The sequence below is a fragment of the Lissotriton helveticus genome, chromosome 11 (assembly GCF_964261635.1).
Source record: "Lissotriton helveticus chromosome 11, aLisHel1.1, whole genome shotgun sequence".
NCBI classification, from domain to species: Eukaryota; Metazoa; Chordata; class Amphibia; order Caudata; family Salamandridae; genus Lissotriton; species Lissotriton helveticus.
This window is the reverse complement of record NC_136072.1, coordinates 1004625996-1004640391: the sequence shown is the minus strand read 5'-3', so window position 1 is coordinate 1004640391 and position 14396 is coordinate 1004625996. Positions and strand designations below refer to the sequence as shown.

General features: G+C 46.1%; 1 protein-coding gene across 10 annotated transcripts in view; it reads left to right on the top strand.

The window, feature by feature from the left end:
- ACACB (acetyl-CoA carboxylase beta) overlaps positions 1 to 14396 on the top strand; it is a 2338068-nt gene that overhangs the window by 1187807 nt on the left and 1135865 nt on the right. For all 10 annotated transcript variants that reach the window (XM_078667379.1, XM_078667377.1, XM_078667383.1 and 7 more), the window contains one exon: positions 8874 to 8992. In XM_078667379.1, the coding sequence (XP_078523505.1) occupies positions 8874 to 8992 (119 nt within the window). The remainder of the gene's footprint in view (positions 1 to 8873; positions 8993 to 14396) is intronic.

Here is a 14396-nt window from a genome sequence, read left to right as displayed (position 1 = left end):
ACCCAAATTAAGAGAACTGGTTGATAAAGATGAAATCATTCAAACACTCCCAGGACAACTTATTGACTGATCAGGACATTTCACAAACTAGCCATGTGCCTGAACATCACTAAAACCATCACCAAACTTTGAGAGGGAAAATATCTTAAGATTCACACAGAAAACAATGAAAGCCAAGGCCTTCCATGTAGCAAGACACGTCTAGGCACTGACATAGCAAGCTTTCTTTTGCCAAAAGGGTAAATGTGTGACAGCGATGACAGTGAGGAAAATGAGGAGTATGATAGCATATTGCATACCCCATGCAACACAGCGCATAAGGCCACTACAGGAGTGGCTGCTGCAGCAATTGTTAACCAGCAGGAGTTGGGAGGATCTAGCAGTTGTCACGGAATATAAAAGGAGATGCAGCAGCCCAGCCAAGTACACAACATCAGGAGTTAGACTAACACATTTTGGTGTGGTGGTTTGGTTCACCGCACTAAAATATATTGACATGCACTACTAGTGCCTTGGCACCACCTGTGCGCTGCGAGGCACAAGACAGGAAATTGACTTCTCTGACGGGTGGAGAGGAACTACATTATTAGAAGCACCTCAAGTCCTTTGCATATAGTACTGACCTAAGTTTATTCGGACAATTTTGCATTAAGCAGCCTGCAATTGCTTTCACTGTGGGGGGCCGTGGGCTCGGGGCTCAGCTGACTGCATTGATTCAAAGAGTCTGAGACCTGGCTGCAGCATTGAAGGCCGCAGGCAGGATGCTTTTAATTTCACATATCCTGCCGGCCAAGGCCCAATGGAAGGTAATGCTGCTGCTCAGGTAGGCCCAGCCATAAATTAAAGGACAGCAACTTTCTGAAGTCGTGTTCTCAATACGTGCTACTTTGCTGCATGTGTGTGTGTGTTGAGGCCAGGTGTCAGTTTTGCTTGTCCAGTCACAATGAGAGCAGTCACTGGCAGTGTCTTTAATATGCACTCTGCACAGCTCTGAAGGCTGCTTGCCACACCATGAAGGACAGCTCTCACCGCCATTTGCAGAGCAGTGCACTGAAGAGAGGAGCATCATCTGTGCCATCCTGCCAGCTGTGCTGCCCCTGACTCACCGGTCATAGAGGAGCTCTATCAGTAATTTCCAGATGGGACCGGCATCTCACTCCAGCACATAAGTGACTGTGTAAACTGGTAGAACACCTGTCAGCAGTGTGAGTACACAGAGGTCCATAGAAAGTCAAAGGGGTCAGTTACAAACTACAGGCGGGGATATCAAGCAGTAGGAGAGAGTCGTATGCAGGGCATCGCTTAATGATGTGACATGTGCAGCTGCACCTGGCACTGAGTTGAGGAGCATTGTCTTTAGGAATAATTATAATGTGAAGCAGCCGCTGCAGAGTTCCTTGTGTGCCCATGCAGGGGTGTCCGGTAGAGCATCCCGAACTAGCTACCATGAGTCCAGGAGCACGGTTCCTGAAGACCTAGAGTTTGATCTGCAAAAGACAAAAACAGTCCGGAAGGGGAACCAGTTTTTTGCCTCCTTTACACAAGCAAACAAGCAAGATGGATTGTCCAGGCATGTTACAAAATAGCAGGCGCAACATTGGGAGAAAAGCCAAGCGCACACCCAACAAGAAAGAAGCCCTCCTCTTTAGTGTAGCATTAAACCACATCTGCATGGCAGCCACATGGTCTCCTGTACGCACCTTCAGAAAACATTACAATGTAAGACATTCATGCCAATAAGGAATATAAGGTTATGCAACTGATTGCAAATACTCTGGTAATCCCAGCCTCCAATTATAAACGAATACTGCTGCAAAATCATTGCACAGCATGTAAATGCTGCGAAACAAAATGGTTGCTTTATGAGTAGTTTTGCTGCTTGAAGAATGTTCTTGATTCACTTGTGACTCTCCCACCTCCCCAAAGCAAACTAACTAAGATATAAGAGGAAGAAACCATACAAGAAAGTTTTCAAAAAGGTAAAAAAGGATCTGAAGATGGCAATTACTTAGAGGGATTACAAGGGCGTACGTCTGATGGTATTCAAAGAAGGTCAAGGGACCAAACTGTTGACGACTTGACAGCGCCCACAGAAAAAAGAGAAAAGGGATAAAAGAACCAATGCCCGTACCCAACCACTAGATAGCAGAATAATGCATATTGTGTGAGTCCAGAGCATTCTTCAAAGCTTCAAAACTACTGATAAATGTAAGTAACCATTTAGTTTTGCAAACATCTTTTCAACAAACCTAGCCTCAGCACTATTCACACACATGTAGTTTCTAGAGGTAGTGTAGACACTAGTCCTGATGAATGACTTAATAAACAGAAACACATCAACCGCAGCCGAGATTCTACAGAAGTCTATATTAATGTCAAAATATTAATTTGATATTCCAAAATTCACCTAAAGTAGACTATTTCTTTCTTTTGGTCTCTTTATTCCTCTATACCCCCAAGAGTCCTTGATATATTGTCCTAATTACCTTTTTGTTCTGGAACCAATATGAAAGCTACATAGTTGTTCAATTTTAAGAGCTCCCACTTTGTCAAGGACCTCACCCGTATTACAAGAAAGCTTCAACATGGATGATGATTGGGCGTGAGGATGAAGTATGCCATCTTTTTGTGGGTGAGAAACCACACAAATCATAGAGTCCTATCTAACACTTTGTTTCTATCTTAAACATACATCTTCTTTAACCCCTTCCATGCTCATGACGAGCTGAACTCGTCATGAGTTGCGCCTCTCGCATGCTCATGACGAGCTCAGCTCGTCATGTAACACGTTTTTTTTAAAACCGCCGCACAGCGCGAAAATCACGGCCGCACGCATGCGGTTAAGGGAGAGTATGCTGCCACTGTGCAAACCTTTTTAGTGTTTCCCCCTTTGATATAAAATCTATTTGTTTTCAAGTATTTACTTGGGGTGGGTGGTGTCCTGTGTACCTCACTATGCCAACCACCCCTATTAAGTTACTACAGCCATTCTTACATAAGCATTGGTCACAACTAACAAATACGAAATAGATATTTAACTGTCTGCCAAGCAGCAAAGAAAGATTTGGCTAACTTGGACATCTGGATCTTTATTGGTTTAAGGTTATTTGTTCATGTGATTAGTAACCAGAAGATTGTCTGTTATACTTGTTTAACATAATTCTGTGTTAGTACCACTATTTGTCATGTAACAAAACTAACGAATAATCTTCATTGCCTGTATGAAAGTACCCCTTTTTGCATGGTTGCCCCCACTTATTGCCTAATGTTGATGTACTTTTTGACTGGGTGTGCCCTGGGGTCCTGCCAACCAGGTATCCAGGGCCTATGTTCTCTCCCTGAGCTGTACTGTTGCAAAACCCAATTGGCAACTTTCTGGCCACATGTAAGTCCTTGTAAAACGTACCATAGGTACCAAGTGCACTGTCACCAGGGAAGACCTCTAAGGGCTGCAGCACTTATTGTGCCACACTTAGAGGCCTTGCACCTTTACACACACCCACTGCCATGTGTGCCATGCCTACAACCCACTGCCCTGGCATAGGTAAGCCACCCCTCTATCTGGGTGCACTATACCAATGGTTGAGGATCCTTGTACCCCTACATTGTCTGTCAATTTTTAGACATTGTAAGTGCAGTAATGCCATAAAAGAGTATATGGTATGGGAGTTTGTCATTACAAACTCCACAGCACCATAATAGCTTTACTGAAAACTGGGAAGTTTCATTTCAAACTTCTCAGCACGTTAAACCCACACTGATGCCAGTGTGGGATTTAATAAAAAATGCACTTAGAGTTCATCTTAGAGATGACCCCTGAAAAATGACCTAACTCTAGTTAGCCTGAGTGGCTGCTCGCCAGCTGCCACCACAAGACATTTTTCTGGACCCCTGGGTTGAGAACATGCTGCTCTCAGGGTCCTGAAACAAAGCACATCATGGGGTGAGGTACCAAACCTTCTCCCCCAGGATGGTCTGGGTCCATGAAGGGGAAGCTTCAAAGACTTGCTGCTTTTGTGAGTTACCCTAGCCATTTGCTGCTCCCAGCAACTGGCCCCCACCGGTTCTGCCCTCCACTTTGGGCGGGAGAATCGGGTGGAAAACCAAGTTAGGAGGAGAGGTGTGCCCACCTTTGCCAATCTCACCCCTCAGGTGGAGTAGGTGAGGTGAAGCACAACACTCAGTACCCGCCATCTTGCAGGTAGGGAAACCCAGCCAACCAGAGTGAGGCTTATGCCGCCTCCACTGGAGGGTGGCATATTAGGGGGCTACCCACACCAAGAAAGAGACCCTTTGGTCCCGACCTGTTCCTACCTGTAACGCCCCTAAATGTATTATTATGGGGCAACCCTGAACCTTGCCTCCTCAGACAAGAAGACAGAAGAAGAGGGACTGAAGAAGCCGTGCTGAAAGAAGAAGAGGAGGACACCGACTACCTTGGCCCCAAACCTATCGGCCCGTCCCGACCTCGACCTGCACAAGCAAAACCCTGGTATGTCCTTCAGCCAGCAGCCCCCAAGAACTCGGAAGATCTGCCCTGCCTTCCCCTTCCCATGAGCACCGGATTTGCACACCCACAGTCTCTGGCCAAATCCACGAGTCTGCACCACTCTACACCAGACAACCTGAGTTCGGGTGGCCCAACACCACAAGGAGGTCTCCCCCGGCAATTCTGACCTGGATCCTGTGATCCCTGACCTACCTCAAGTCTCGAACAGACGCCTGCAGCCCATTTTCGGAGGATCCCTCCGACCCGAACCGGAGCCGGTAAGAGAAACCCGATGCCAAAAGACACCCTTGCACCCGACGTCCCGCAGTCTTGGGTAGCCCACCCGGCAGTGTCCCAGCATCCTAAGACATCCCAACTTACTCTCCAACCAGTTGTCGCCTCCAGAAGATCTTTGTTCCAAGCCTACAGTGTTTGTTGCAACTGGAGAATCCCCATTGAAATCAACAGGGCGCCCGACGCCAAAACAACATCCTGCACACGGGCGCCCCTGTGCCTCTGTGGGTGCACCTTGTGTGCTAAATCGGATCCCCCTTTGCCCGGAGCCTACCTTCAGAAGCTTTCCTCCTACAATCTTGTGGCCTGCTCATGAGCAGCCACCAACTGGAAGCCCTCCATCCCCCATTGGATAACATTGGGCCTCAGCACTGTGCACCCGCCCGCCCTAGTGCCATTGAGGGTGCTTTGGGAGTGCATCCTCGACCCTGGGGGAACCCTAGTTCTAACCCCAGAGAAACAACTCCCAAAACAAAGTACTTACATGTAAACCGATAACACTGTTTTCTCCCATAGGACTGCATTGACTGCTTTTCAGTGAAAAATCTTGTGTGTGTGGAGTTGGTTTGTCTGAAACCTTAAACTGCCAATGTGTAAAAACAAATGACTTACCTTTTGTCTAGTAAATGTCCCTGTGTGATATCTGTGTGATGTCATATTGAATAGCAAAAGTAACTTAAAAAACTTACGGGGTAGCTGTATCGAAACTGACGGATAACATAACGCGGTGGAAGACACTGCCGCTATCAATGGCAGGGAGAGCATCACTCATAAAGATGGTGATACTACCACAGTTTTTGTACCTGTTCCAGAACATACCTTATTTCCCAGGTGCCTTCTTTTTTAAACAGCTTCGGTCTGAACTTCTTCGTCTCTTTTGGGGGGGCAAACAACCGCGACTGCGCTGGGATGTTATAATCCAGCCTTATGAGAAAGGAGGTTTTGACGTGCCTGACTTCGAAACCTATTATGTTGCTGCACAAGCGCAATATGCCTATCACTGGATTAACCCTACGCCCTTTATGCCGCAAATAGCTGCGGAAGACTGGATAGCGCGGCCTCTGCCTCTTAATGGCCTGTTACTTGGTTCAGTACGGGACATAGACACACAGTTCACCACGGTGACGTGCACCATAGACGCATGGACTCGCATTGCGAGGATGCTTCGTACCACGCAGCTGTACTCACCTGCTATGCCCCTCTCGTATCACCCTGATATATCGCTTCTACAAGAGACAGGTTTTCAGCTAATGTGTAAGCGCCTAAAGGTGACTGCATGGGGGGACATGTTCCTCAACGGGCAGTTCCGATCCAAGGAACAGATGTTTCGGAATGCGGCGCACACCCCTCTCGAGGTGTTCTATTACGTCCGGCTCAGACAGGGGATGAGAGCGCTCCTGCCTGATTTCCCGAGGGAACCGGATGTGGTTTTGCCACTTCACGCCATGCTATTATCCGATGGTCGTCATCTCATTTCTAAGATGTACAATAATGTTCGAGGCATGTGGGCTGCTAAATTCATATCTTAGCATTAGATCGCCGCCTAGTGTTGGGTCCGGATGATCGCACATTGTTGTCCTGGAAGAGTCTTCGAAGTATCCTGAGATAGGTGGCTCCTCCCCTGGACTACAGTGCGCATGGGCATCGGCTCCATCCTCAGATTGTTTTTTTCCGCCATTGGGTTCGGATGCGGTCTCGACTTCTCTCTGTCGGAACCGAGTAAAACTTACTTTTTAAGACCAAAAGGTCTTATATTTTATAGCGTCGGTATTGTTTGCGCACGGTCTCGAGTTCTTCCAACTCTTGGAGTCGGATTCAGCGGAGTTTTTCACTCTTCGGACGTCGAGGCCTTCTCATCGCGACACGACCGCAACTTTCCAGCATGGAGCGGAGTCCGCATGCTATTATCCGATGGTCGTCATCTCATTTCTAAGATGTACAATAATATCAGACTCCAGCGCCTAGGGCCTGAGAGCTCCGCTCGTAGACAGTGGAGCGAGGACCTGGGCGGACTGGTCCCTGACGACAAATGGCAATACTGTTGTGCCGTCACAGCTCGAATTTCGCCTAGTAGCAGGCTGAAGATTATTCATTTCAAATTCTTACAGAGCTTTTACTATACACCTGTTAGAAAATTGCGATTCAGATTGGCGGACGACGATAGATGTGAGCGCTGTAGGGCAGAAGGGGCTGGATTCATCCACTTGGCGTGGGAGTGTCCGGGTGTACATGAATACTGGGTACAAGTACAGGAAGCTTTGCAGGCTATGACTGGAGGGGTGATCAATAGAGATCCGTTATTAATGCTGTTGGGATACACACGGGATGTCCCTAAGACTGTTCGCAGATTTGTAGATGTTGCGCTGCTGCTGGCCAAAAGACGTGTAGCATGTAGGTGGGGTAGGGGGAGGGCCCCAAAGTTTAAGGAATGGATTGCTGATATGATTTATTGCCAGGATCAGAACAATGTGTATGCTGATTTGCTGCCAGTACGAAGCCGGCCGGGTGATATATGGGGTCCCTTGCAGAGTTATTTAATGAAAGAAGCTGCGGGATCGGACGACTCGGATGCTGGCAGTCGAGAGTGACGGCTGCGGGGCATGTTTCGTTAATAATGACGAAGGTGCCTCTTAGAATCCTGTGTGGGAAGCTATACCCCTCTATTCCTGAGTACGGGTTCATCCCATTCTAAATACTAATGCACAGTGTGAAGTGGGTAGGAAGATATGACCTCGGCTGGGTGGCTTGGAACGGATTGGATCCAGGTTCGCTAGGGTGCAAAACTGTCATGATGCACAGGTCCACGACTATTGTTCATGTATCTGTATGTATTTGATGCCCTCCTGAGACGACTTACCTAGCTGTGTAATCTTACTATGATTTAATTGTTGGACCTTGTAATGTAGTACAGCTTCAGCACAGAAGACTGCATGGATCCGGCTTGCTCGGACTCGTCGATCACCGTATTTTATTTCTGTATTGGATTGGAATGCAATGTAGTTATGTGTAACCTAATGTGGTGCCACTCTCTCTCACTGGTTGTCAAGAAAACTTTATAAATAAAGATTTAAAAAAAAAAAAAAGTAACTTAAAAAACTAATCTGAAAAATAATGTACACAGTAATCTGCAAAGTAACTGAAAAGTAATTTTGACTGTTGACTGACCTGTAAACCAACCAACTGCATTCACACTGCATTTAAATTGTATTTCACTACATCAATCTTTCAAAGTATTATTCCAGTTACCGGTACCAGGCCTGGCTCTAGAAAATAAAATGTAACTAAATAATATTTGTATACAAACAAAGTGGTCTGAGTTTAGTCTTGAGTGTGTGACATCATTTCTTGCCTGGGTGTGTGCAATAAATGCTTAACACTACCTTCTGATAAAGTGTTACTGCTAGCCCACACTACCACAAATAGAGAGTAAGGTATTATCTACTTGTACCTCTGCCTACCTTTGGAGTTCCACTGGACTCTGTGCACACTATACCTGACTTTGGTATAGTATATACAGGCCAGCTTCCTACATGGCCGTAAAGTATTGAGTCCAGAAACGGTGATAACTGTTCTGCTAAGCCCCAGTTAAAGCTGGTATTTCTCATGATATAAGATTTTCAGTGGTCGTTTTTGCAATGCCTTGCATCTAGAGGTCAGTATGGGGTGCACAAAGTTCTTGAAAGCAAACACAATTGACTGTTGCCACGAAGTATTGCTCCTTTGTATTGTAGAATGCCCTGAAGTATTGAGTATTACATATGTTGCCCTGTAAAGTTAAATATAAAACCTATTTTGAGCCTTTAAAAAAAAAAGTCACTTTAAACCACCTGCACACTTCCATTTTCCCACAATCTTCTATCAGTGAAACGCCTTCAGCTCTCTTTGAAGTAGGCCTAGTTTGTGCATTAGCTGCATTGTCTCTGATATGAAGTTTCGTCAGCTAGTTTTTGGTTCCCAGGGCAGGAATTTATCCCTGTTTAAACAGCACTAAGGACATGCTTAATGAAATTAATTAACTTAAATCCTCATTTGGAGCTACAGTGCCATAATATAGATATGACTGTATGAATTGTCTGTTTTTCTTCTGTAGGTGTATGTGCGGCGTGGCTATATCGCTTATGAACTGAATAGTCTGCAGCACCATCAACTCAGGGATAGCACATGTGTTGTGGAATTTCAGTTTATGCTCCCTTCGTCTCATCCAAACAGGTAATGGTTAGTTTGTGCATTGCTCTTGTATGTTGCTGTATCATTAACACCATATTTGATTTTTGATGTTTTTGTTTTTAATTTGTCGAACTAAAATGCTTTAGTTTGTTTAATTTTGTTGAACAATATTATTTACCTGCTCATTCTTTGAAAAAAAAATTGAACATTTAATTTGTTAATGAATGAGAATTAATATGCCTCTTTTGCAATAGGTAGTTTACTTGTACCACTTACAGACCTATTGGATGGCAGTCATATTGATCAATGCACAGCTCTTGTCTGCCCTGTAGTGGTCGCTCTTGGTTTAAATATTGTTCCATTCCTGGTATTTCCATAGACTTAAAGAAGAAAAGCTTTGCGTTTTATGGTGGTGATTCTGTTCTCCCAGTCCTAAAGTGAAACGGTGGTTGCAAAGAACCTTCAAACATCTCCCAGAGTAACCTATACATCTCAACACTAGCTAAATTACAGCAGCATTGTTCCCCAGAATAACAACTAATGAACACCATCAGGTCTGCCTTAATGGAAAGGTAATACTGGACTGTAAACTCCGCTAGAGAAACTTCATTGGGAAAACTAATCGGAAGAGTTCTAAGAGCTCCAGAGCTGTAAGGGAAACATTGCATCAAAGATGTCCAATTACGATGCCTCGTCCTTGGATACAGCTTCAGGCATGCCTCGCTGGAGGATTTTGAACTTCATAAAACAGACTACGGGCCAGATTTAAATGTCGGCGTTAAGCATGCTCCATCACAACAGTGACATAGTGTGCTTACGGCCAACATTGTGGTTGACTGCCGAATTTAAAAGTGGCAAACCATAGTTTGACTACAGCAGATATTATTCTGTATCCGCTGTGGTCAGACTTAACAAACAGCCGGATGGATTAAGGGACATCGCAGAACAGGCTATATATGTCCATCCTCCAATTCGGATGGACGAACATATAGATGGTTTTTACTGCCTGTCCCTGCCATGTAAACCCTGGTGGTAAGGGGAAGTAAAAAACAAAACAAAAAATGCCAGACTTATCATGGGCGATCACTTCCATGGTGGGGGTTCATTTTTTATTTTCAAACACAAAAACCCGGGTTAGGTTTTTGTATTTGAAATATAAAAAAACTTTGGACACTTTGACATATCGTTCTGTCATGTTTGATGGAGCCATAAGGCAAAGTTCCATTGTATTCATTCACAAGAACTACCTTGACGGCGGTTCCTGTGAATAATATAAATGCCCATCTGACCGAGGACATTTCTAAATTTTCAAGACTGGTCTTCTGCCATTCCGACTATTTGGCCCGACATCCAAAGAATACATTAGGCTGTAAGTCAGAAGGTAAAAGCTTTGAAGGGTACAAACCTGCTTGGTGTATGCAACCTGCACACCATCGCGGTCGGCTTGAGATTGCACATTGGTCCCAGTCTGCCACTTCCATAGGCTGTCATTGGTGTTAAGTTCCATTTTGGTGCTATTTTTACCTAAAACCTTATAAAGTTGTATCTTTTTTCCCCTTATAGGATTTTTGATGTTTTGATATCATTTTGTTTAGTAATTTTACTCAATTTTTCTAATTTGGTTTTATGATTTTTAATATTTGTTGTTTTGATGTTATTACTGTTTTGGTACTGCATTAATACTGTTGCACATTGCCCTAAGTAAAGCCTTATCCACTGTGCCATAGCTACCATAGTGTTGAGCTCAGGTAATTTAGGGACTTTGCCGTTCAAGCCGAGAGGTGGCCAAATACTCACCCCAACAAATAATGCACTTATTTACATCTAATCAGTGGTCATCATTGATTGTAGAATTGAATTTGTTTTTAAGTAAAATTGAGACTTGCCAGAAACATTTTAGCCATCATCCGCTGCTACTTAGCTCTGTTGGTACTTGAGTAATTTAGAGACAAGGAGATGATCCCTTTATCGCAGTATAGAAAGATTTGTACAGATCATTTAATGGCCTTGAAAATGGAGTTCAGAAGTGAACCACTTCAATGTAAGAAGCAGTTTGGAGGGATAAAAAAGAAGCAAAGGTGGTTACATTAATTTGTTTGTGTTAAGAGGGCGATTTGGATACATTTTGGAAATATGTTAATCACTTTGTGGCAAAATGGTGAAAACATTATGTACATTTCAACTCTATTACTGATTGGTGGACCTAGAAAAGGTTCTTAAATGCTTGTCCACTGTCCATACAGGGAGCCCCTGGTCCAAAAGGGGTTCCAGCAGCGCTCTTCAAGACCGGATTCAGCTCCTGGATAAATTGGCTGACACCTCTGTTTAATTTCTGATTTTCCTCCAACTCCAACGATCAGCCCATTTATAAGATTACAAAAACGGCTCTTACACTTCCCCAGCAAACTATCCCCTTATTCCCTTATTAGACATAGAGAGAAAATGCTATGCTAAACTGCTGCTGAAGGACATTGAGTCCTGGGTTAGAGATGACAACTTAATTCAGTTTTCACCAAACAGGCTTAAACACGGTTTCCGAAATGAGGATAACCTACTCACTCTGTCAATTCTGATAGACTGGTCAACCAACCCTCCGAGGGCTGCTCTAGATAACCTTCATATTCTTTATATACTTAGTACAGCCCTATAGGAATTCTAAGGGAGCAAATTAGCAAATTAAGGGATTGAGGTTTCCCTGTTAAGGGCTGTTATATCACTCTACACTGACTTAAAGCTGCTTGTGGCCTAGAAGGCGACGCCACACCTGGCTTCTCAGAGGTCTCGGTCGAGAGGAGCATTCCATAAATGCTCCAAAGCCCCAAGTCCTCTTCGTCCACTCACGATCTTCAGGACATTCAGGTTAGAGACATAAAAAGCACAAGAAGTTGAAGCGTGCCGCAACTTCTCCCAGTTCGTCGGGCCTGCGCCTGAGTCGGCTCCATCCCTTCTTGCATTTCTGGGAGTCGCAGCGACCCCTGCTCAAATGAAAGAATTTTATGAGGCCATGCGCCTCATTTTTGAGCGGCGCAAACCCCTCAGGCTCACCTTTGGGCCCTGCGGGGTCAGTGGGGACTCCATCGAGTTCTGCCCTCTGGATCTTGACTTGGATCTGGACCGATGCCGGTCGTGCTACTGCAACCCTCCTCGACGCCGATCCTGCCGCTGATGCTCCCGGTGGCCACCGGCAGGCCAGCCCTATTCTGATCCCTGACAACACTAAGCCGGCACCACGCCGACCCATTGGTCATATGTTGTCCCTTGAGCCTTATTTGGACAGGCCACACTTAGGAGAAGACTAGGAGAGGTCACTTGACCCTTTATAATACCAGCAGTATGAACAAGACATAGACTTGTATGAGGAATTGGGTGAGGTCAGTGGCCTGGATAACACTCCTGACACTGGCATGCTTTCTCCTCCATCCGTGGCCATGGAGGAGGCTGTATCTTATGCAATGGTGGTGCGCAGGGAAGCTGAGGTCCTTCACCTTCAGCTACCCAAGACAAACATCTTGACAGAGGTGTTACAGCCAGGAGCTTCCTCTTCTGAACCCTTACTCCCATTGAACAAAATCCTCATGGACATCCTTCTGGGAGCATGGTCCAAGCCCAGCACAGAGACTCTTGTGAACAGGACGATTGCTCGCCGTCACCGCCCGGTCCCGGGTGACCCAAACCTCCTCACTACCCACCCCACCCCATCCCAGAGAGATTGGTGGTCCAAGCTGCCACTTCCCATGGTGTGTTCTCTACCACTCCCCCAGACTGGTAATCCACGAGATTCTTCCGCAAACCTTGCATCGGGGTCGGTGAACACCACATGCTTATTGGCCGGTTATTCCCACTCTCTATGGGAAATGGTTGTGCAAGTGCTGCAACAAGTCCCGGGGGAGGCCCGGGCCATCCTCTCACAAGCAGTATGATATGGGAGAGATGCAGCAAAGTTAGACGTTCAATGAGGTTTAGACACAACCGATTCGTTGGGCAAAGGGATTTCAACTACGGTGGCTGTTATACACCATGCCTGGCTGAGAACATGTGGCTTTTCAGGGGATGTCGAATCGTCGCTTATGGACATGCCCTTTGATGGCACCTGTCTCTTCAGAGACAAGGCAGACACAGAACTGGAGCTCTTTAAGGACTCTCAGGCTACTGGCAAGTCCTTAGGCCTCTCACCTGCTCCTGTCCCCGATGTGACTTCTCTCGTTGTGGCTATGGAAAGGGCTTTCAACTGCGCCCACCCTATCCCAGCCACTGAGCTGCACAAGTTGCTCAAAATATGCATGGACAAGGGCGTGGTTTGTTCCAACCATGATGGTCGGGCAGCCAGAGGTCCGGTCAAGCCCCCCTCAACTACCCCCATAGGCAACCTCAGTCATGAAACCCTCCTAGTCTTGCCCATCCGGATCATGGGCGGCCAGTTGGTGGCAGGATCAGCCATCACCTCCACCACTGGCACATTATCACATCGGACAGGTGGGTCCTCCAGATTTTCTGTAGGGCCTCCTCCCTCCCCATAAGAGATTGCTCCTCCCTCCAAATCTCCTTCCTACGACCAACTGAGGGAGGATCATTTAAATTTGCTCTAGGAGGAAGTCATGACTCTCTTGGCCAAGCGAGCCAGAGAGGGTTCAGGTGCCAGAAGTTGGTTATGGTTGCTATTTATGCTACTTTCTGGTCCTGGAAATGGACAAGGGCCTAAGTCTTATTCTAGACCCTAGAGCCCTCAACTACATCCTCAAAAAGGAGAAATTCAAGATGCTCACATTAGCGCAGGTCCTGTTTACCCTGGACCCGGGAGACTGGATGGTGGCATTGGACTTGCAGGACTCCTATTTTCATATCTCAGTCCTGCCGGTCTAGCTGCACTACTTGCGGTTTATGGTAGGCCACAAGCAATCTCGGTTCACAGTGCTCCCCTTTTGACCTACCAGCACCCCTCGGGTGTTCACCAAGGTGATGGCAGTGGTCGCAGCGCATCTTTGCAGATCAGGGGTGCCAGTCTTCCCCTAGCTTGACATCTGGCTGCTGAAGGCAGGCTTGCCCCAGGCTTTCGCCGCCCACTTCCAGACTAAGGCGAATGTCCTTTATTCTCTGGGGTTCACTATCAACGTCCCGAAGTCACACCTGACTCCTTCTGACGCTCTCTTTCATCAGAGATGTTCTGGATAGGGCAGCTTCAGGGCTATCCTCCCGAGCGGCGAGTCCAGGATATTCAGGCTATGATACCGATGTATCAGCCTCTATCCTGGATTTTGGTGAGAATAAGTTTTGAGGCTGATGAGCCCCATGGCCTTCTGCATTCTGCTAGTGACACATGCTAGATAGCATATGCATGCTCTGCATTGGGACCTGAAGTTACAGTGGGCACAGTATCAGGGGAATCTCTCTGCATAATCCAGATCCCGGAAGGAGCTGCACAAGACCTACAGTGGTAGAAACCGAACTG